This window comes from Ursus arctos, unplaced genomic scaffold (assembly GCF_023065955.2).
Source record: "Ursus arctos isolate Adak ecotype North America unplaced genomic scaffold, UrsArc2.0 scaffold_25, whole genome shotgun sequence".
Taxonomy (NCBI): Eukaryota; Metazoa; Chordata; class Mammalia; order Carnivora; family Ursidae; genus Ursus; species Ursus arctos.
In genome coordinates, this window is record NW_026622930.1 from 39218031 (window position 1) to 39243297 (window position 25267).

Consider the following 25267-nt stretch of genomic DNA (forward strand, 5'->3'; position numbering starts at 1 on the left):
TTCAGAGAGCACTTCAGTACAACTGATACCCCCTGTCCCCTTGGAAAAGATGCTGGGCTGGTACACGTAGCTGCTATGAGACAATGAAGTAGTTACTACCTATTTACAGATGTCAGAATCCTAATCTTTGGGATAGCAGTTTCAAGGTGGGGCTTTTAACTTCAGCCCTATTTTACCTCAAAAACACTTTTTCTAAGCAAATCTTCTAGGCAGGTCTAATGCAGTGAGATAAAAAAGACGTAATTTCAAAACTATTCGTTAAGTAGTCACAAAAAGCAGGCAAACTAATGAGTGCTTATGGTGCCTTAAAAGCCGTCAGTACCAGGTATCTGAACTCCAGCAGCTGCACGAATTTCATCGGGAGACTGAACGAGCCAGATGATGGGGACAACGGCTACAGCAGCTGCTTTGAAGTTGGACTGCATTACACTTGCATGGTTTTAAAAAGCTTAGGAAACCTGATGAGTTTTTACAACAGTCCTTGGTTATTATTTAACATGTTAATAAAGTAGCTACAATGGCCGTGGAAATGCTGAACCCTTCTCTCCTCCTAAAATGGAGTATTCAAGTTAGCAAAACCCTGCTGTTACTGATGTATTCAGCAAGCCAAAACCCAGTGATCACCAATGGTATTTGAACCTATAAAATCAAATAGAAGGTGCCAGATCTTTCTAGTCCCTCAAACTACGGCAAGTTTCCAAACCTACAACAAAATCCTGTCCCGTGTCTGGAGTCCCCTGAGAGCCTGTCTATTGTAAGCTTAATAGTCACGGTTAACAGAACAGGAGATCATTTTAGAAGCCGAAGATTAGTACATAGAGAGAAATCTTTGCACTTTGGAAATGCTTTAGTAATGTAAACATATTAAGAGTAGACCTAGATACTGTAGTCAAAACAGGGAAAAGGCTTCATTTTTATTTCACATGCCTCAGTGCTGAGAAAATCAAATGAGCTAACGTATGTAAAAGCTTCTCATAAAAGTACTGTTATCACTATATTCCTAGGGGTGATCCTCAGAGTTCTTCATTTTGGCAATGTGTCTCCAGTTTCCTCTGTACAATCCTGGTCCTTCTATACAGATGTGTGCTCCAGTAGCCAAGTGAAACATCTGTGACTCAACTCTCTGCTCCTACTTTGTGTGGCTGCTGGAGTCTGTAGTTATGCAGAGCCACAGGCCAAAAATAGGTGAATGCAATTGTTCTCAGGGGGTGGGGGGAGGTCCCCTAAAGAGCACTGGACACCGAGACATGCTGAGGGGAAGACTCAGCACGATGAAAGTCAACATGTCTGATATTCCTGGAAAGCAACTGGGTCCTATGTGTTACTAGCCTGTAACATGTGTTATTCTTTGAGCCATCTGCCTCCCCTCTATTTTGTTACGCATAAACAAGTGGAAAAATAAACAAGATTGTATAGACTGCATTAGTTGTAATGGAAGCAACAGCAATAGCTAACACATTCATAGCTTACGATGCGTCAAACATTGTTCTAAGCACTGCGCTCCTCGAGTCGTCCACCGCATGAGGTAGCCGCCATTACTTCACTCATGTCAGTGAGGAGGAAACAGAGGCAAAGAGAAGACCGGTGAGTTGCCAAAGGTCATCCCGCCAGAAATTCAGAGGCAGTGGGAAAGAATCGGGGCAACCTTTTCCCTTAGACCTCAGATTAATCACAAGCAATATACAGTAAGTGCAAAGCTGGCCTTTCACTCTTAACCACTTTACTGTATAAGAAACTCAAACATGGTTAGTGGCCAAAAATGAGTTTGCTTTTCCCTAAACCTTTATTGCTATTTTTGCTACATTCAACATTTCTGAATATTATTCTAATTCTGAATATTATTCTAAGTCTGATGTCTTACTTGGATGACCTCTGATCCCTCTTCTCTAGACTTTTTCTGTAGACTTTCATATATCTATATATATGTGTGTGCATACAGACAGCACTTACGACACTTTTCCCTAACCTGTCCTCCTGTTCTGCTATACACTTGTCTAACAGCCACCTTCATGGGGATTTCTCAAGAGCCCTTGAAGATGAGCTAATAGCACTGAGTACTTCTGGACGCTGGAACTGCAAACAAATCCCTCCCTAAACCGTACACATCTAACCCTGCTTTTGACTACTGCCTTGACCAATTCCATTAGAACTTTTCTCTAGCAAGCAAGAATATTAGCTTCATTCTAGTCTTTAAAAAAAGCCATTTTTCCTTCTTTTAAAACAGACTGTGGGTAACACTAAATGACACCTAGAGAAGGTTTTGCCCTATGAGAATACAAATTCTAGCAATCACATTAAATCCTTTTTCATTCTACTTACAGAATGGTTAATTCATATTAAAATCTAGTTTTGATTCCTTTTAAAAATGTTATAAACATGTATGTTTATATGCCTATCTTTAGGTCTATTTAATTAGCACTGATCTGACACAAACATTTTATGTTGTTAAATTTTCTGATTACTGTTTTGAGATAATATTTGCAAATATCACTGATTTTCAGAGCGATGGGATGGTGGAAAGAAGACCAGATTGGCCATCTGAAGATGAGATTCCAGAACTTACTTTTTGGTTTACTCAATTGGCATTTCTTGGTAAGTCTGAGTACCTCTGGGCCTCATTCTTCTCTCTCCAAATTGAGTGGGCAAGACCAGACTGTTTCTAAAGTCCCTATAAGCTCTAAGATTCGATTAAACTCTAATAGTGAGGTGTCATGGAAAACCAGTGTGTACTGTCCTCAGTTTGAGGGCCCAATTTCTAAAATCAATGATTGTTGTTGTTGTTTTTAATTTACGGTGTTCAGTGACTCAATTACAAAACACTTAACTTTCAACACCTACTTCTTTTATAAGGTAATTGGAGAGGGGAAAAAACCCAACATTAATTTTACTATTTCTCTAATCCAACTCATGCTATTTCCTTGGTAGGTTGATAGTCATGAATAAGAGAATATTGGTGGACAAAACTTCCTGCTGGATGGAGGCTCTGACATTTCACTTTGCTTTCAGCCTGTACTAACTAGTTTGAAGCTCTTTTCTTATTATGTATTTTGTTCCCATTATCTCAAGTTCTGAAGAAACAAACAAAACAAAATAAAAACCCTTTTGCTAGAAGAGGAAACTGGTATAGCACAAGGGACCTTCAAGAACATTCACTTTTTTTCCCCTTTAAATCAGGCTTTAACTAACCAACTCATTCAGAAGATAAAGAAATACATAGTTTTTCTAACTTGGCCTCATTTTCAACTGGCACATTTTTCATTCCAAATCTCTGGTCAGCGGCTAGTGAAAAAAATTCTAAGAGATCCTTCCCGATTCTTTTTAAATGGACAAGGGCGCATTTATTTTTCTCAACATCACTTTTCCCATGAGAATAAATGTTGTATTATTTCTTTGTACTCTTTCCGAGGTAAACGTTCACAGCTATGTCCCAGACTTCTGTCTCTCACGTCATAATTACCTCTCTCTACCAATCCAAGCTGGCTGTGTTCTCCTTTTTCTATCACCATCAACAGACACATATTTGAATCCTCAGCCACTCACTACTTACAAGCAGGCAAGTTAGGTAACCTTGCTATGTGACCCAGTTTTAGTTTCCTTTATCTGTAAAATGGGTGCCTACTTCACAGGGTCAGTATAAGGATTTAATAGGCTATTACAAGTACAGAAAGCACCGAGAACAATACACACAGAGCATGCTTGATACATGTTAGTATCTATTTCAGAGGATAAGGATACTATTTCAGAATCTCCAGCTATGGCCATTCTAAGTCCTTGTCACGCTAGGACTGTAAAAATTTGGAGACACATTTGGCAGTAATTGCCCAAATTTAAAACATACACACAGCCTGTGACCCTCCGTTAAGTCTACTTTCAGGAAGTTAGCCCACAATTATATATTTACACTTTTTTCACTGCAGTGCTGTTTGAGTTAGCAAGTAACAAAGTGAACAAATACAGGGCAAGGGAGATGGTTGAATAAATTACTTTGTAGCAGTAACACAGAATGAAGGAGAATTAGGTAATCACATTCAAAATGACCAAATATAGTATGGGGGTGGGCAGGGCAGGGAGGAATGCCTCCGAATATCACTTCTCGTCTGTAGGAAAAAAATGTACACTTAACATACAAACATTTCTGGAAATAAACACAAGAAAATTCAACAATGGCTACCTCTGGGTAGGTCTTTTACTTACTAACTTTTGTATAATTCAAACTTTTATTTTGCCAAGAACATGCACTATTCTCACAGTTAAAACAGAAGTTGTAAAGCACTGTATATTCTGTTAGGACAAGCGCTTTACTTTTTCAGATGTTCTGTATAACACGAAATGCATCAAGTCAACAAGATCCTGCAACACCTGGGAAGTCTCTGTTCTCTGCACCTGGGGCACCCCTCTGTTCCCCACAGCAAAAATTTGAAAACATTTTGCTATTGTTTTCTCACTGGATTTTCTATTTCTCTAACACACTACAACCCTAATATCAAATGTTCATGTAAAGGAATTTTGATTTGGACTAAGATTTATGTACCTGAAGGATGCTAAAATTTTCAGAATTTCCACTTACATATTTGTGTGGCAAACAATTTCTTAAGTAACAGCTGAAGTTTTTCAGTGAGACTCAAAGCACAGTTTAAAAATTAAGTCTTTAAGAATAACTTCTTTTGAAATTACCACAGGGCAAATTTTTAATAGGATCATTTTCCAAGTAATAATATGTAAGAACTGGTAGCGTTTCTCTTCAGTTTCAGATGCTGTTAGTAAGACCCAAAATAGGCTCTACAAAGGTCAATTAATTGCAAAGGACATGTTCTGTGGTTGTTCACTAGACCACAAATCACAGGCTGAAGCAATACGCACTTGGCCAACTAAAGCCATAAATCTCCACGCTCGCTGTTACAAACCTATGAGGTTCTCAGATAATACTTGTGAAAGACACATCCTTTCACTGTCTAGGTTGGCTAAAAATCCTCTAACGATGTATAATAGTACCACTAACTCAAAAATAGTAGAGATATATTAAGGTTTAACTAAATGAACTTCAAGAGCGGAAAGGCACCGTTTCAGTATAATACAAAGTAAAATTCATTCTGATAATTTTTATTATAGGACAAAGGCAACTAAATATAATAAAAAACTGCCCCATTTATGAAGAAAACGGTACTAGAAAACATGGTAACTGTGATCGTGTATAGGGTCAAGGGATCCCACCCCTTGTTAATGATCAAACTAGTTACCTGTGGCATTAAATTGTCGGTGCTATTTTGTCTTTCATGGACCCAGCCCCATATACTAATGAATGCATTAGATGTTAACTAAATTTACTCTGTACCTAGAATTTTTATAGAATACTAAGGACAAAGGGGCAGACAGGCCAAAATATTTTATTCTAGTAGGTATGACTCCCCGATGGGCATGTCATCTGATAAACTCAAGTGAATGACAGGAAATAGGTGCTGAGGAACAGGTATCCAAGGAACAGGGAAGGAAGAGGAGGTCAGATGGAAGATGGAAAAATATTTTGTGGAAGACCTGCTGATAACTTCTGCTGACTTTCCCTTCTGGCTCCGCAATAGTGTAATCAGCATCTTCTCAAAGGACAGTCACGGTGAAGCAGGGAACAGCCTGACAGACCAGGGGTTGGCAAACTTCTTCTGTGAAGGGCCAGGTAAGTGTCTTAGGCTTTGTGGGCCACCACAGTCTGTTGCAACTACTCGACTCTGCCCTTGTACAGTGCGAAAGCGGCTACAGCTAACACTTACATGAAGGAGTACTGCCGTGTTTCAGTAACACTTTATTTGCCAAAAACATTTAAGTGCCTGAATTTGGGCCATGGGCCACAGGCCATCACGCCCTGTGCTAGAACCAGCTTGGCTCTCAAGAAGCAGGAATGCATCAAAGTTTGAACTTGGTCATCAATTATTTCCCAGGTTTTCTCCTCTCCTGGAAGTCACTCTATCTCTAGGAAACCCCAGCTGTAAGTTAGGATCAACTCACAAAGTATGAGGAATTTGCCTGCACTGTGTTCTAGAGAAGAAGCAGGACTTACCATGCCTGAAAAGTCCACCATCTTCCCAAGCTCACTGCTCCTTGAAAAGCAGTTTAATCCTACTTTGTAAATTAGCATAGGGGCACCTGGGTGGCTCAGCTGGTTAAGCGTCAGGTGCTTGGTTTCAGCTCAGGTTATGATCCCAGGGTCCTGAGATCGAGCCCCGTCTCAGGCTCTGCGCTCAGCAGGGAGTCTGTTTGGGAGTTTCTTTCTCCCTTCCCCTCTGCGACTCCCCTTGGTCTCTCTCTCTTTCTCAAATAAATAAATACATAAATACATAAATAAAGTCTTTAAAATAGCATAGCATCATTTGGTCTTTTAAATCCTGATTTTTGCCTCTAAATCTTTGTCTTGTTCTTTCACTGGGAAGAGAAGCAGCAGCAGGTCTGCAGGCCTGGATGGCTGAGACGGCTGCTTGCTCAGTCCTCTCAACGGCCTTCCCTACAGCCCCTCACAGTGGGCTAAAACTATACCCTACATCTGAAGCTTGCCAAAGGGAGGCAGTTGGTTTCAAAAAATAATTCCTATGTTGTCACAGTTCAAGACAGTCATGTGGTCCCCAGGACTGCCAATCTGGTTATGTTGTTTGGCCACTGCCACAATTACACATCAAGTGGACTCGCTGCCCAAATCTGGCTGGGCCCACACAAAGAACGGTTACAGAACAGCAGCTTCTGCATCTGCCAGGAAACCCAGCACCTCCTCCTCAGCCTCAGAATGTCAGTCAGTTTCTGGAAAGACTGGTGGCTGACTTGCAGTAACAATGGCTTTCGTATTTAGCATTTAGAACCATGTCAGAGGAGCAAATCTCCTTCCCCGTTCTTCCCGGTGCTGCAGAACATCTGTATGTTTTTAAGGAAAGCCATCACATGATTATAGAGCAAGGGCTCTCACCCTAGAGACACCCTAGTCCAAGTTTTCCCTCACAGAGGTCCCTCATATAAGGTCATCAGCAGGTGATCGATCCTATACTCTCCGAGAGAAGGCTTCAAAGAGTCCACAAATGTTTGGAACCAGTACCCTCACTGACTGTTAGAAAATTCACCTTAGACTGAATTGACAGATGTCTCCTTGTAACTTCAAGCACTTGTTGGCCTTAGTTTTGCCCTTGGGAACTGCATGGAATAAGTCTAATTTCTCCTATGAACAATATCCCTGCAAATATTTAAACAATTTGAATAAAGCTATTATGTCCTCCCAAAGTCTTCTCTTTACCAAGCCAAAAATTCTCCACTGGCTATATAGCAAAAGTTTATCTTCCTCAATTCATAAATAAATCTCAAATTTTCCATAAGTTTATCGCACCCTCATGTCTACTTTTTGCAAAAATAACTCCAACAAATGTATTTAAATTCCTCTGAAAGGGATCTGCTCACATGTCAGTGATGCATAACTCTACACAGTCTCTAAAGGGCATCTGGAAGATTTCTGACCAAAATATCTACCCAAGAAGAAACACAGCAAGTTCTTGCTTTCTTGATGGTTCACAACAAATAACATTTATGACTTAGAACAAAAGATACATGTCTCATGAAGCACAGTAAAACGTGTAGTTCATGTTTCATTAAGTACACGTATTGTAACAACATTGGCCACAAACCCAATAATAAAATAGGTCATTATTATTATAAGATTGAGGACGCTTAATCTCTGAAACACAAATGTACGTTAACAGAGTTAGAGAAGGGTGAATAGGACCCAGGCTCACTAGCTGCTGAGAAACTTTTCTGGGAAGTTTAAGCTTCATTTATGAGATCGTTGCTTTTCAAGTTTGGATTCCACTTACACTGCCGTTGCTTCTCTCCCGTCCATCACCCTTTCAAACATCATAGAAATGTCCTCCTTGTATGTGTGTGAAGTTTAACACCTCTTCTGAACCCTGAGCTCTGCTCTTTCCAGACGTAAAAAAGCTCACTAGAATCCACATACGATGCACATTTTCTCAGAGAGCTTCCCGCTATCACATCATGTACTCCAGTCTAAAATATTATTCAAGATCTCAGAGCATTTAAAATAAGTTAGCCCCTTCTCTATCAATTCTTGAAGTTTACAATTCTATATTGATAAAGGGTAATTTTTAAAAGGTAAAATCATGGCATGAACTGATGTCAAAGATTTTGCTGAACTCATTAATAAATGAGGGAACTAATAAGATGTTACAACAGGTTCAAAAGAGAATCTAAAGGCAAAGGCACATATAATTATGCATGTGTAAATGAACGCAAAAATGGTCATCAGGGCATAATTAATTGTACTGCGGCTAGTTTTTAAAAAAAAACATCTTTCAGATTTCTTAAACAGCTCAGAGATGGTAAGAAGAACACTCTGAAGAGCACTACAGCCAGAACTTCTGGTACATCCCCACCCCCCACCCCCCCCCACCCACCCCCCCGCCATTTCAGTATCACTACACTCTAGCAGAATAACAGATGCATGACTAGTACTTCCTGGATGAAGAGGACACAATCTATAAAAATGCAATGCGGAAGCCAAGCTGTATGACTAACACTCTATCTGCTCCAGGCTCCTCGCGCCTAAATTTCCCAGATGCTCAGTCTTGCCCAAAGCTCTTGCTCAAGAACACCTACTCTCTCCTGAGCATTTCACCTCAGTCTTCTGGTTTCCGTTGCCTTGCCTTGGCTGTGAGGCTGAGTTTCTAACTTGAAACCACTGAGACCACTCTACCCTGTCCCCTTATACCCACAGTTACACCCGGTCCTCTATCTTCCCCAGAAATTTGTTGGACGAATAGCTGGGGTATTTCTAAGAATTCTTGCACAGCTCATTTGAGTGGGGGGGGGGGGAGGGCAGAGAGCTGTGAGCTCAAGTGAGTTTAGACCTGATCCTTATCCCTCCCTCCCATTGCCCAGCCAGAAAAAAAGCTATAATACTCGACCACTCTTCCCTAATAGTTTGTTCTGGAGCCCAAGACCATTTAAGAGTAACACACAGCCTAAATTGAGAGCAGCAGGACACTACACTGTTGAACGCAGGATTTCTCCAGGGCACCATGGGAGCAGAATCCCTCTGCTCATCACGCCCAATAATTCAGTGCTGAGCTGAATCTAAAGAGTCACTTGCTTTCCTTCTCATTTACTCACTCAGTAAATATGTATTGAGTTTTATAATGGCCTAGGCAGTGTACTAGGTGTTAGAACACATGACTAAAAGAACAAAGCTTCTGCTTTCCTTGCTAGTGAGCCATGAAGACAGGACATACGAGACTGAATGAGAACATGCTTTCAAACATTAGCATTGAGTTTCTTAGAATATCACGAACTTCTGACAATAGGTTCTCGGTTATTACAAATACTTTAGTTACAAAGAACTGTACCCATTTGTAGACTTTACTCCCTTTTTTCATCATGATAAAAAGGAACAGCCAAGCATTATCAACTCTCCTGCCTTTTTACTAATCTCCAGTCTTTATCAATGTATCTTGTAACTTCAAAATAAAAATCAAATGTAAGCATTCCTAAGCTCAACTGAGAAAAATGCTTTGAGACATTTCTTGATAGCACAAAATGTTACATTCGTATTTTTTTAATCTGTCACAAGCTTTATTTACACTAGTAAAAATGATCAAATATTTCTGAGTGAGCTGAAATGAAATACTGAGCATTAAAAATTAGGCTTGTGCTACTTCTCAGTCATTTATCATTTTTGTTCTCCCCCAAATCACAAACCCCAGAAAAGAAAAGGGTGCCACTTGAAAGAGATCTAGTCTATGAGGATGGCAACAATGGAACAAAGAGAAGAGGAACAATAGGACTTCAAGAGTAAAGAGACCAATGGCATTCTAAAACAGCTCAGGGCCTCAGTCTGTTCCAACACCCTGTTCTTTCCTGAAAAAGCCCTGGCTGACTTTCCAGAACCCAAATCTTAAAAGTCATATGCTACAGGATCCAGGGGAAAATGCATTTCATATGCTGATATATCTAAGAAAATAGCCACAATCTTTACCTAGAACTAAAAGCAGAGACTTTATAGTCCACTTCCTAAACTACAAGGCATTTATTTTATTTATTTTAACAAGTCATTTCTTTGGCAAAGCACTTCACAGCATGGAATATGACTGGAGCCTAAAAATCTCAATCAGTATAACTTCAACATCTGAAGCCAATTTTAGATGACAATTCCCCCTCATTTTCATGGCAAAGAAAAAGAAACATTCTCCAATTATTATTTTCAGAAATGATACAAGCCCACATTCCCCTGTTGCCCACGACACGAAGGTATACAATGACATAAAACAAATTACTTCTGTTAGCTTGTGAAGAGTCAAGTCTTTGACCTACATGCCACCATGGAGTGCTACAGACCCAGGTACAATTCAGTCCAGCTGGTTGGTAAATTAACATGTTTGGACACACATCACTAAACCTGTATGCAGTGTGGAAATCCAATCAGTGGGGTCAATGGCCTTTGTTGCCTCACATCTTGCTACCAGATTTGCTGCTACCAGACCAGGCTTTCAGAAAGTCATAAAGCAGGTTTTGATGTTCTGTAACCTGCGCTTGGGAAAACAACCAAAGTGTGTTTATGATTTGCAATATAATGCTTAACACAAGGCTATAAAGAGAGGGCTTTGGAAAACAGTAATTAAACTAAGCAGAGAATCAGGGGAAACAGTAAGCCCGTATAGGCATACATATTCTCAGGATGACTGTGAAAAACTCTAGGACACGATTAATTGTCCCCAAGAAGGGGAATCATAACCATATTTCTGATTTTAAGTTATCATTGACTCTACGGCGTACTACTGAATTAACAACAGCAACCTGGCAGAAGAAATAAAAAAGAAAAACATCAGTTAGAAGATGTCATCATCTAAGAAATGCCTAAATGTGAGGACGTGGGGGAAGTACGTCTTAGAAACTGAGGACACATAGCATGCCTTCCCCTACATACGACAGATAAAAGGATATTATCTTAAGACTGCTTAACACAAATGTTGTTCCCATACTGCATTGAAGAACAACAAGAGAATTTAAGACACTGTAATTTAAAGTCTGTATTCTTTGGTAGACTTTCTACTGTAACCCATTTCTAGCTCCACAAATTACTAGGTTCCTGGAGTATAAGGAATTCGGAGAACCCCAAATTAGAAGTATTAGCAGCATACTCTAAGTTACACTGGAAGCTCAAAGTTTCTTCCCACTTCACGAGGCGGTGAAGCTCTGAGATGCACCGAGCAGAATGTGGATTCAAAAGTACTTGGAGTGCTAGTGCTATCAGTGAAAAGAATAAAATGAATACATGTGTAGGAAAAACTCATGAAAAGGGGCTTTTGTTCTTCTCTGATACCTCTCCTAAAGTGGATACTTCCTTCCACTGATGACTTTCATAGACCTATCTCCAGGAGATGGTGAAATTAGGCAGGCTTGGGGTATTCGTTCTATGAAAGTAGGTGCATAGCACCCACAGAGTCTGCAGAAGACCGGGGAAGATACCGGGGGGGGGGGGGGAGAAAGCATGGAATACGCTATTTTCATCCAACTACAATCTCGAAGCAAGAGGAGCCCTCAAGGGCAAGGATGGCAAAATTGGCTACATATGCCTCATTCTCCCATCATGTGTCATGGCAGACATTGCTAATTAATTACCACACTCGTCTTATTGAATCCATCCACAACCTCTGATTGTTTCTCAAAGTGCTCCAGGCTTCAACCCCCAACTGTTCAGAGCTGGTAATCAAGATAAACCTTTTTGCCAGCTCTGCTTGAGGTTATTCACAGTGCATTCAGTCAACCGGGGAAGGAAGCCACAGTGCTAAGGAATACCGAAACCAAGGCTGTACATCAATCTGGAGGCTCTCTTGTGCTATATGTCCCTCAGGGACCCACGGCGCTGGTGATAATCAGAATAGGCAGCTAGTTCTGGATCCTCAGACGTGAGATATAGTGATATCCCTTTTCATCAGAGATACAGCTATCCCTAAGACACTCAATGTGTATTTCTACACCCGTAGATTACAGAATTTTGGAAGTAAAAGAGAGTGTGCTTATGTGCTTCAACACACACAGGCAAGGGGCTCAAAGGGCCTCACAGAGTCGCATGTAGAGCCTCGGTTCCACCATAGCACTGCGGACAAGTACTCTATGGCAAAGACTGACAGCGCCAAGACAGTCCTGTACTCCTAACTCTGCAATTAACACATGATGGAATCTGTTCTGTACCAGAGCCATCAAAAGGGATCTGCTTAAGAATGAAGATTTGGAGGCCAAAGATAGCTACGCTAAGGCAGTTGAGAACCACTGCCCTCCCCGGGATTCCATTCAAACCTGAAACTACAAATCTTTTCTAGCGACTGGAGCTCAAGTAGGAGCGTTCCCTCCATAGTGCAGCACCAAAGCAGGCATGAGTGACAAACAAAGAGTGAAAGCTGGGGGAGTTGCTTCTCCAGCCCCCATGCCAGAGGGAAAAATAGATCTCCATAGGACACACAACACCTCTCCCCATGACCCACATTCATTGATTTGTCAAAGCAAAATGGCCTACTTTTTTCCAGCTCTGTATTACTTACTTATTTTATTGTTGTTTGAATGACTATAAGTGAACCTAAATACAGGCTCATTCTCTCCCACCCTCTTCCAGCATGGTGTTCCCTACCTACAGGGAAAGCAAAGCCTTTGATAGAGGGGTGTTATTCACTGCAGAAATGCAAGCATGAGGAAGCACAAAAGAGAGCTGGTATCCACAAACCAGATATATACCCGCTGCTTTTACAATCCTATCAAGAACCAGAGTTTTTACAGATTGAAGAATCAACAGTCCCCAAACCCAAGAAATGACTTGTACGCAGAAACTAGTTCAGAATTTAGGCATGGGGGATAGACACACAGCAGTTATGCATCTCAATTTCTTAACATCCAAAGGAATCGAGGAGTATAAGAAGGGAGAAAGGCTTCCACGATTTTTACAGATGCTCAAGATTAAGGCACTCTGGTTGAGGAAGAGACCAACCAGCCACGGCAGGTCGGCTTGCCCGTGCAGATGTGTCGGCTCTGCACCTGTACTCTAGCTGCCCGTCAGGGAAGTGGCTGGTGCCTCGGAGCGACTTCCTGTGTTGGGGGACAGCAGACACCAGTCAAGGGCTTGCTAAAGATAGAAACACAATTTGCCTGGGTCTGGGACTGAGGGTGTAAAGAGGTCTAGAGGAGAGGAAGAGTGAACCACACACAGAGCAGTTTCCTTTGTAGTCAAACCAAACAAACATAATGCTGAGTGAATTGTCCATTTTTATACACTTCTAACGCTTTATGGGTATTTGGATGGAATGCTTTTCATTTTCCAAATCTTGGGTTTTTCTTCTTTAAATGAGCACTTTCTATTCTAGTAATTTTTACTTCGGTTTGATTTGCTAAGACATATTGAAGAAAAAGAACCTGAATGAGTTTCTGTATCTGAAACATTCGAACTTCAATAAAGTGACTGATCAAGGCAACAGAGTATCGGTCCCCCCCTTCAGGGGGTACCGATCCCTCAGAGGTTGGCAATGAAGCTGCTGCAAGTATAAACTGTTACAACAACTTTGGAGAGCAATTAAAGGTGAAAAATGTTCTTAGCAAACAACCCAGTAATTACATGTCTTGGTGTTTATCCCAGAAAAATTCTCGAACACATGCACAAGGTTGTTCATTGCCACATTTTTTTTAAATAATGAAAAAGCATTATCCAAAGGGGTATAAAATAATTAAACTGTGGCGTGTTCATATAATGGAATATTAGATTGTGGTTAAAATGAAGAAGTACCATATATTGTTTATGAATACAGACACGCAGAATAAGCTTATAAATACATGCGTGAGGAAAAGAAAATACATAAAGCCTCCAGAATAGGTCCTGTTTGGGCTTCCACTACTATACTTATAATGTTTCATTTCTTTTTAAAAAAGCCATAGTGATTATGATAAAATGTTAGCATTGGTTCAACATGGGTGCTTATTACACTTTGTACCATTTTGTATATTTAAAATTTCACAACAAAAATAAAATCACCAACCAGGAAATAACAGTTTATCCCATGAGTGGAAGGGAAAGTTATCAGAAATTTGTTAGTTTCCTTTTTTAGAAATTTTAGAGAATGCCAATTTCTTGGGACCCAGAACATCTGCGCTTGTAATTAGGTTTAAGATTTCTAACAATAGCAGTACTTGTGCTAAAACACTGTTTCATTATCTCAACACTGAAGTTTTGCTTCGTTAGCTTAATTTTGGAAAGCACACAGCCAGAAAGCACTACTGAGTTATAATGCAGCAACTCTGGACAAATGCTGTTGCTGAACAGTGCACTTGTAATTCCAGCTTGCTTCAACCTAATAAATGACTTATTTGTAAAGCTGACTCGTTTAGTGGAACCTCTTGGTGGTGTGTCCTATGATGGGATTTTTTTTTCCCCCACTGCAAAAAAACAGCAGCAGCAATGTTTTCATCCAAAAATATGTTTAGTCCTCTTATTTCAGAAACTGAAGATATTTTTCAACCACTTGCCTCTTCCAGGCAGCAAAGAAGGAATTTTAATTTTACTGAAAAACTGGCTCGACCCACACACATACCCATTTCCCAGAATTCAGCGGGTGTTCAAAACTGCTTGCCAGGCAAGCCCAATGATGGGAGCATTTCCGGCGACTACAAAGGGTCAGCAGGGACAGAAGCATTGCAACAGGCATGGGAATGAGAAGAAAGAAGTAGAGTAGAAACTGATTTTCTCAGGGTCTCAGTCTTCCTAAACATGGTAGCCGGAGCTACCAGGTTCAGGGCTCCACCCAGGATCTTAGGGACTGCATGTTGGTCACCACCGCCCTAGAACTTCTGACATAAAAGGGGACCTCCTTTTACCAATTTCTGGTGCCAACAGCAAAGATTTCCTTGCTTTCTTTCCTTATCTACACTGTATCCTCCTAACTTACTATTTCTGCCTCCAAAAGTTTCTGAAGTTCAACTAAGGCAGAGGGCTTTTGAAATCTTTACTACTGTTCTAAGAAAAACAGGTATTATGAGTGCGAACACAGGGAAAGTGAGTCCACACGACTACTTTGATCATAGCCACCATCACTGAAGTGGACAGTGGCAACAGTGGTCACGACCATGCCCCAAGCTCTCTAACTCTGAAATCGTATTATCTCCATTTTCACAACCACTCGATGATGTTGGTCTCATTTTACAGAGAAGGAGAGAGAATCAGAGGGGTTCAGAAATATGTCCTGGTAAATGGCACCCTCCCTCCCCCGGTCACCCTTCAAATGGCCTTTAACTATGCAAAGTATTTTCTCATAGCTATTACTTGCCTTCTGTTTATTTTAGAAAAAATAGTGTTGCACACACATTACAATACAGTTTAGAACAATTATGAGGGGCAAACATAACTTAGGAAGCTTACAGGCAGACCCCTTGACTGAAAAGGCTTTTGGAGATAATCCGCCCCAAGGCAAGTCCTTTTACTGACATCTCAAGGCTGAAAAACAGAGGCCTGTATGGTACCAGAATGGAAAGCCCCAACAGAAGACTACAGAACTTATCCACAATATTTTAGATTTGTTCACTTCTCCAAGCACCAAGGAAGAGATATGTTTGGGCTCATTCTATAGGCCAGCTTGCTTACTGCTTCTGTATTAATGAAGCTGGGGGCCTACTGGGTATCAATACAAAACTCTGATATCAGGACCATTCCGCACACTTCAAGACAGGGGTGGTAGCAGGCACAGCTGGAATGACAGAACTGGTTAACCCTGGGAGGGAAAAAAATGCCCCAAATTGATGTTATTGAACAAAGGGATTACAGGACCAGGAGGCACATAAATACTCATGAACCGACCACCCTTTACTGGAATACAGCACTGGTTTAAGGGCTGCCAGCAGCAGAGAATCCTTGAATTTTCTACTCCAAATCTAAAATCATTTTGATTCATTGTTCATTTTGATAGCACTGGCTTTTGCAATAAAAAGAAAATAAAGAAAGGAACTGGGTCACTAGCTGTGAGATTACAGTACTTAGGGAGGAAAGGGGAATGAGAAACATGGCTTCAGTGGGTTTCTGGGCAGAAAACTGAGGAAACCTCACCAGGGCCAAGACCCTCATGTTTCCACAGTTATTGCCTAAATAGATACATGGTACTGAAAAACTTTGGGTGGTTTACAGATTCACCTTTGTTTTAATGTCACCAGGGAAGAGTGAAAAAAGAGAGGCGATAGAAGGGGAAAAAACAGGTCCCCGAACTAGACAAAGGAAGGGGGGGAAGGGGGAGCCAGGGTTGCCTTGACAACACAAGCACTGGTTGCATTTTAAATAATATTTCTTTTTCCTCCTAATTTCAGTAGAAGTGTGTGGTGGCTTTGCACTGTTCGAGTTGGCTAGGCTGAACAATCTCCTTTCTTGCAGGTTTCTGGGTACGGTGAGCCACAGGAGAGATTCTCACAGGAGATGTGGAAGGTGGAAGTGAAGCAGCAGCCACTTTGTACTTCATGCATGTTGTCCTTTATCTGCTGGCTCACCTTGTTGGTGTGGAATAGCAGACGGGTCTGCAGCTGCTCCACCTTCCCCCGGGTCCTCCTTCAGCTTCTCCTGGGCCAGGTGTGTGTGTGCTGAGCTCCATGACTAATAGCTCAGGCCTCTGCATTACACCCACACCAGAGTCGGAGGCCGAGAGAACTGACATGGGCTTCAGTCTGTCCTTGTGGACTCCAGCCTATCCTTGCTCTCTCCCAGTTTATATCTACCTTCTTTCCCAACATCCTGCTCCAAGGACATAGAGCTCCAGCAACAGAAATGAAGACAACAGCCTTATGAAGAGTGCTCAGTCAGCTTCCATGATTATGTCAGGGTGAATCTCTTCACTCTGTGTGTCGCTGCCAATAATCCCACTTCTCTGAAACCTGACTGATACAAATACACTGTATGTATGTTTTAAAAAGAGCAATTTTGGGGCGCCTGGGTGGCACAGCGGTTAAGCGTCTGCCTTCGGCTCAGGGTGTGATCCCGGCGTTATGGGATCGAGCCCCACATCAGGCTCTTCTGCTATGAGCCTGCTTCTTCCTCTCCCACTTCCCCTGCTTGTGTTCCCTCTCTCGCTGGCTGTCTCTATCTCTATCAAATAAATAAATAAAATCTTTAAAAAAATAAATAAATAAAATAAAAAGAGCAATTTTATTTTTACAACTGGGGGAAAAATATTCCAAAGTAAGGGGTAGAATGTACTGTTGAAAATTTGGGAAATATCTATATAAGGAAAAAAATTAAAATAAATCACCCACAATCCCACCCAGCAACTGCTTCTGTCTGTCTACCTCTATCTACACTCCCTTGCAAACTTTTGATCTTACTGATTATGGTTTTATGCCTTTTTTTAAAAAAAACTTATCATTACATGCTGAGCAGTTTTCCCTGTCATTAAAATTTCTTTGAAAACATGACTTTTCAATGGCTCCAAAATACTCTATTAGGGTTGTGTATCATAACCATCCTCTTCTAAGTTGGTTACAATCATGGGCTTTCAGGAGCAATATTATAAGGAAATGCCTCACCCTAGTTCTTTGCCTATATTTGTCATCCCTTCCATGGGATCAATTCCTAGAAAAGGAATGTTTCAGGCTCTGAATACATATTATCAAATGGTTCTGATCACCATCTTCAGGTCAATCAGCATCTCATACTTAGGCCAATGTTCAAAATACTTATCAACCAGCACAGCGCAGGCATGAATGAATCGGAACGTTAAGCCATGGCAGGAGTTAATGCTTGAATTATGGGGGAAAAGTGGTGGAACCTTGAGGGAAGGGTCAGACTGCCATGGAGATTTTTATCAGGAGGGTTTGAGGCAGCAGCTCTTTACCAAGGAAGTTGGCAATATTTTGACAGTTACCATAGTTTCACTGGGGTAGTTACCATAGTTTCACTGGGGTAGACCCAGGGAACATCAGCCTATGCTGGAGTTTTTCTTTTTTTAATTTTTATTTTAAACTATGTTGGAGTTTCTACCTGACTTTCTCTTCCCCAGGCTGAACAAACCTCAGTTATTTCAGTCTTCCCCCACTGTGTCTTCTTTTTTCGAAACTTTAAGCCTCTTTATAGATTTCCTAACAAGCCCTACAAATTGTGCTTAGTGAAGATCAGATTAGGCCAACAGTCTAATGTTGACCTTTTCAGTATTGGAAAAGGGACAAAGAACAAAGTACAAATCAAGAGGGAAAGTGTGCAGTCCATGTGAACATAGCTCAACTGTTAAAAATGGAGTCAGTGTCTAGATGATGGGATAAAAGCATGACAACATCAGCTCTCTCACTGGTGTAACTGCTAGATAGGACAAAGTGGTGAAGGAACCGTTGTCTGAGTCACACACCTCTACCCCCAAAGATTGGTGGCTCCTTCCTCTGTGCCCCAGAGCCTATCTGCTTACCCTATTATGGAGCTCATGACAAGTCTTGGCAACTGTTTGATCTTATCTGCTTCTCCCACCAGGATCATCCACTCCAGGAAATTTGATTTATTTGTTTAATCATCCTCAGAATTTAGCCAAGCATCTGCCCTAGAGGAAGGACTCAATACACCTCAGGTGAATCACAAGCCACCCTGCCCTTCACCCACTGCATGGCTTCGTGGAGTGAGGCCCCAGATACTCCAAGCTAGTTGTTTCTAAGTGGATCAGTATGGAGTTGTATGCAAACCCTCATCTGTCAGAGTCAGGGAACACGGATAAGGCAGAGAGTTTCACAGCCTGCAGAGCCTGGAGATGCCCACTGTCCTCCCACTACTGTGCTCTCCTCATCTATTCTTTTAGAGAAGTAGAGGGCAAAAGACAGCCCAGTCTTATTTCTGAGCACTTCTATTTCTGCCACTTTCTTCAACCTCTGAGCACTTGGGAGTACAAATGCCAACTGGAATCCATTATCCAGGTGAAAACTCAGTGGCAGGAAACCAACCCGAGTACTTGTTAAAAAGTCTAGAAACACAATTACTGAAATCTAGTTTTTGCCCTTCGACTGACTCCCTCTCCCAAATCTCAAGAGCTAACAAAGTGAACACTTGAAAATCCAAAGCTCAGTCTACTGTATGCTTAAACAATTTTAGTAAAGAAAGGATACCTAGCTTCTCTTCCTTCTCAGGTCTTCCAGGTCCAATGCCCAGCCCTGCTTCTTGTCCCAGCCTACCCATAGCAGCTTCTCGTTAGGATACTGGAAGCAACTAGAGGATGAACGTCATCATCTCGCCTCCTCACTTTACAGCTGGTTTGTCTGACAGTTGTGCAGAAAACCAATGGTTCCTCTTGTCTTAATTCCACCACTTTAGCATATGTTCCTTTAAACTCAGGAGGGCCTCAACTCTCAAGGAACTGAAAGAGCAGCAACCTGACGACCGTACACAACACAACTTGAATTTGTGTGTGTCTGCGGTGAAAGGAGAGTTGCTTTTTGTGGAGAAGAGTGGGGAAGTGATCCAATTAGGATATGCAAACAAAATGAAGGGAGTGAGTGAAAAAGTATCAGCTGAATTTCCAGCCTCTTTTCCTAGAGGTCTTCAAAATGTCCCTAGCACCAGATCGGCACTTTGCACACATCGAGACAACTCCACTGCAGCCAGGTTAGGCAAGATTCTTAAAGGATTTAACGAAACTACAAACACACACTCGGCGGCAGAGTAAAAATTCACCTTCTCCACAGAAGACCTGAAGAGATACAGGAATGCAATACGGAGGATCCAAAGCCATTTACTTAAACTTGGCTTTAGTGATTGGAAACAAAAGGAGGGCAATTGGTGCACTCATCAAATCCTGATCTTTGCCTCAATACCTGATGACACAGCTCGCACTGTCTAGTACCATTCACCTACTCTGTAAGCTTGGAAGCTCAAGGAGGGGGAGCAAGGATTTTTTGGATGCCTATCAGGACTGGGTAAGTGGACACAGCTACTGCAAATCGCTCCTGTGAAGAGCTACAATGAAAGGTTTCTTCCAGGGCCAACGCGATCGTGGTCGCCATGACACAGTGTACACACCATTTTCCTCTCTCTCTCCTGACTTTTCCCAGGGTTTAAAAATCATGTTAACAGTAAGCAAATACAGCATGGCCAGATGCCTTTCGTGGTCAGATGGTTCATTGTTTAAAAAGTTTCAGTTTAAAATCCAAAAGATTGTTAACAGATGCAGTTTCTGGCTGGAGACTGGGAAAAACCTCACTTAAACAAAAGAGCATGTTGTGATTGGAACTAAAAAGGGAATTACCTTTAAAGATAAGAACCACAAACATTTCCTATTTGAAAATACCTCCAGCCCCACCAACAGGACCTTTTCGTGGTCCTTTCACGAAAGTCAGAAAACATTAGATGGTGGACTGCAGCATGGGACAAACCATGGGTGAGCAACCAGTCTAGTCGTTTTTACAGATTTGTTTGGACTTTCAACAAGGCCACAACATCCATCTCTTACTCTCCCCCGGATTACTCCATTAGGCAAGCCTCCAATTAATTTCTTTCCAATTCTTTTAGCCCCAGAAATACTTTTGCTGCTTTCATTTTGGCTCTGGAAATGGGTTTTCAACTAGAGACGCAGATAGAGGCAAGTGTGAGAAACAAGCACAGGGCTTGATAAGCAGACAGCCGCTGCTGGGACTCAAGTCACCATTGGGTGGAAAAGAGCCACTTGGCTGAGGAAGGCCTGGCCCCATCCTCAGGTCCCAGTCTTGTTTGCCTCCACAACTGCTGTGCACTTTTACACAGAAAGCCAGCTTTTCACCAACTCATGTGTCTGTTTCTGTTGGCTTTCACGGGCCCTTACTCTATGGCTTCACTATGTGTGAGAATGTCTGTAATGCCCTGGGTTCTAATCTTGAAAGATGGAAAAATCTAAGAAGCCATGAGTCTGTAGCTTTCCCTTGGCCTGAGAAATGGATGTGGTTTGGCTTGTTGGTGACAAGCCTGATTTGAGAAGGCTACCTAAGATAGGGTCCAAGGAAAACAGTCTGTTCTTCGTAATAAAGATGGCCACCATGGGCTCCATTCTGAGAACAGGCAACCCGTCTCGTAGGGAGATCCCATTATATGAAGACAGGTAAACGTCATGCCCTTTTCATGCTTACATTTTTGTTCTCATATTCATTGTATTATTTTCCTATTTATTACAGCACCCCAAAAGGTCAGTTTCAGACCAAACACATGGCAGAGTTTTAACATTTTGGGAAGCTCTAATCAAGAAAATCCTTCACTTAGCAACACCAGCATCCATTTTAAAGTGAGGCAGATCTATAACCCCATGTGAATCCCTAAAGAGTTAAAATGGCTTTCCCACTTGGTCACGACTCGGCTGTGGCTGTCACGTAAGGAATCCAGGCTGCAAGAATGAAGCTGGCAGGAGAACTGCACCTCCAAGGACCTGTGCAGTCTGGCCAGGTAGTAGGAAGGGCCCATCCGTCAAGAAATGGGATTCTGAGGCCACTGGCCACATCCATATCTACCCTCCTACAAAAAGGCAACCTCACCATGCGTACATGAGACAGGGTTTGCATGGGGATTTGATAGGCCTGGAAATTGAAAAATGAGCAGCAGCTGCAAGTCCAAGGTCATTACTATCCTCCAGGGTTTGCCTTTTCTAATCTAAGGGGCAGTAGTTTCCACGATTAACTTTCAATTGCTGTCAAGGGTGTAATAAAATCTGGGAAAGAAGAAAACTTTCCCCTCAGTAAGCTGCTCCCATTTTCCTGCCCCTTCCCTTCCTCCAGTGTATATTCTCAAACCTCACTTCATATTGTTTCCTAATTTTGAGAAAAAACTCTGCACTTGGATGAGCCAAAACAGACAACATCCTATGTGCACACAGGCCCTTGAAGATTTTTCCTTCTCAGTACCAGGGGCTAGGTCTGGAAGATGGTCCCTTGTTTTCCAAGACCATACAACCATCACTTTCAGAACTGAACACTTTTTATTTTTATTTTTAAATTCTTTCCCAGTGTATTACATCTGTTTCCTGAGCCGTGACAACGAGTTCAACAAAAGAGAGACATGTACAAAGAGAAAAGAGGGCACAGTCATTCACAAACACATCTTCCTCGTTACTACTAGATTAGGAATCCTTATGACTACAACTTGGTCTGATCTGGTAGCAGCTCAGAAACCATACAGAAAGGTTCAAGCTGGACACATCTCTCAGCAAAGGCCCCCGGAATCAAACCCCACACGTAGTTTTATCAATTGTAACGGCTCAGGTGGAAAACTAACTGTGCTTTCAATTTTTTTTTTTTTTTGGCAGTTCAGTATAACACTAATGACAACTTAGTGGTTCACTCATCATATACTTATTTCAACGTGTCTGATGCTGGAGCTACGACGAGGAGTTAAGCCTTGCTGCCTCGCCCACAGAGGCACCAGTCTGGCTGCAGGGGGCACATGCAGGCTCGCTACGGCAGAGATGTTCCTGGAAGGCTGGCACAGCAACCAAACAAGGCAGCAAAGAGGCAGTGGGGCTGAGAGACAGTCACGTGGGCAAATGGGCCTCAAAATGCACACTAGTCGCGTAAGAAAAGGTTTCTCTGACTGCGACTGTGCCTGGAAAAGAAACTGGATTGCTGCAGGTTGTTCCTAATTCCTTGGGGCAGGAGTAACCATAGACTATCCACTGCCCTGGAGACAGATAATATTTCCCTTAGGTGCTAGCCTGCCCTTCCCGTTTACCCCATCCTTATTCAAGTTTCTATTGGCACAGAAGAAAAAAGTAGAAAAAGAGGGCCATGAATTTGACTGGTTCCAAAACTGGGGTGGGCACGGTCTGAGAATTTGCCGCAGGGTTTAAAAGATGGCAGAGTGAACTTTATTGCAGGAGATATAGTCCGGGGGGGGAGATGCCTACACCGTAAGTGCTGACATCCATTCTTTCCTTCTCCAAAGGTAACAGGACCTAGAATAAAGACTGCTTTCCTTGCAGGTGGGGTCACGTAGATAACAGTGGGATGTGAGAGGAATTCAGACGGATGATTCCCAGGACATGTCCCTAAGAGCGGACACAGGGAATTGTCTTGCCTTCTTCCCCTTTCCTCCATCCTTGGTTTAGAATATGAAATGGCCAGAGAGATACCTTGGAGCATGAGGACAAGGCCACACCCTAGAGGTGCTGAAATGGAAAGCTGCTAGGAGATGAGAAAGGAGGATTGAGACCCCAGAATACTACTCCCAATCTACCAAGGTACCAGCTTTTATATAAGAACAGGTGGAAACTTTGATCTTTGTGTACGCCACTCTCATTCTGGGTCTCAGTTGCATAGGATTACAAATAATGGTTACAGGTGTGGAGGACATGGGGTGGTGTCCAGCAAAGTGTTCATAAAAACAATAGCCAAGGTGTCGGCACTGGGCCACACGTAGCAACAAGGCCACAATGTGGTTTGTACATTACAAAGAGCTGTCTGAACTTCAGTGGTGAAAACGGAGAGCAAAGGGCATGAAATATGCTAATTTTCCAGTTAACCATAAACACAATGAATCTCTTACCTTTTTCTTGCTACAGTATATTTGCCATTTTTTCTCAGCTGGAAGTGCAAACATGGCTTCCCTGTGTTTGTCTGTCAGGTCAAGTTCATCCTGAGGAAAAAAATAGTAATTAGTATTTCACAGATTAAACGTTATTCCTACAGGAGAGGTTATCAGCATCATTAAGGAAAAGAAAAAGAAAAACCACCAACATATATTTCAATGAGCTTGGAAAAGGCAGAGAAGGCAAGGTATGTGTGGCGAGCCTGAAGAAAGCATGTGTCTGGCATGGGGCTGAGTACCGAGCTCAGCAAGAAGGACACGGCCTGCCCGCACCGACTGAAGGGTGCGGGAAAGTGGGCCGAGCACAGACAGTGCGCTGCGGTGGAGGGCCCGCGGAGTGGTAAAGGCCATCAGAGCTCCGGAGCTCAGAAGGACTACTCATATTACAGATAAGGGTTCGCCGGGGGCGGCTCCACCAACACGGAGTCTCAGGCTGGACCTGAAGAGCTTGGACATGACAAGAGGAGGAGAGCAACAGAACCAAAGGCAGGGGTGTGAGATCAGATGAGGTGCATGTGGGGGACAGCGACCGGCTTAGCTAGAGCACCGGAATGACGCAAAGAATCATCACATGAAAGGTTTGGGAGATAGGCAGTGACCAGTTTGTGAAAAGGCGTAAATGCCAGAATAAGGAGTTTATTCTCTTGACCAAAGAGAGCCAGTGAAGGTTGTGGGCAAGCACACGGCATCTTCATTGTCATGAATCCCACTAATATTTATTCAGTGCTCTACGCACCAAGCATTGTGCAGGCATTGTCTCGGTTCCCACAACAATCCGAGTCCACTCGTTATTACATCCTCGTTGCAGTAACAATGCCTGTTGTAATACAGCTGGGGGAATTTAGGTGGAAGACTGGGTAAGTAACTTGCTCCAGACCACACACCTGGTAACGATGGGGCTGGTTTCCAGCCCGCAGCTGTCAAACTCAGAACCCAGACTCAGCCTCTCAGATTAGTGTCTGGAAACATTAATTTTACAATGGACTGCAGCTTAGATTGGACAGTAAGGGAAGGCAATTTACAAACATCCATAACTAATGAATAACAACAACAGGATAATGAATATAAAGTGCTTAGAGAAAAGCTCTTGGCATTTAATAACTCAATCATTATCCCCGGTCTGTATTACTGGTATTGAGAATCTGGTCCATTTTTATTACTATAGGGAAAGTTATCTAGTTGAGGGTGTAGACTGGTGGGGGTAAGACACATAAAAAGATCCTGTAAGTTAAGGCACAATGAGGTTTTGACCCATGAGGAGTATAAACACGTTCCCCCTCTGAATGCCTTTGGTATACACCTGTAATTCTGCCACTTGTAGACACGGGCTTCACACCTCATACTCCTACCTCTATTTATCATCAAGTCCTGTTATTTCTTTTGTGAAAGGTGTCACGATTTTTCCTTATTTTGATTCCCAATGAAACCACCCAGACTTACCCTCTAATAACTGTTCCATTGGCTCCTGGCAATAGCCTCCCCACTGCTCCTCCTTGACTTTCCAACCCTTCCTACAGCACACCCAGGATTCATTAAAGCAGCGGTACCTAAACCTGAGAGAACCTTCAACTCATCTGGAGGACTCCTTAAACCATTGCTCTCCTACTGGTAAGGACTGAGCCGGTGGGAGCCGGTATGAAAATCTGAGTATCTAAAAAGTTTCTAAGTGTTGCTGATGCTGCTGGTCCGGGGACACTTTAAGACCAC

The 25267-nt window shown here is 42.2% G+C and overlaps 1 protein-coding gene across 4 annotated transcripts in view; it reads right to left on the reverse strand.

Moving 5' to 3' along the window:
- The window catches only part of DAAM1 (dishevelled associated activator of morphogenesis 1), a 162837-nt gene that overhangs the window by 55637 nt on the left and 81933 nt on the right, over positions 1-25267 (reverse strand). For all 4 annotated transcript variants that reach the window (XM_026480400.4, XM_048220165.2, XM_057318728.1 and 1 more), the window contains one exon: positions 23519-23608. In XM_026480400.4, coding sequence (XP_026336185.2) covers positions 23519-23608 — 90 coding nt within the window. The remainder of the gene's footprint in view (positions 1-23518; positions 23609-25267) is intronic.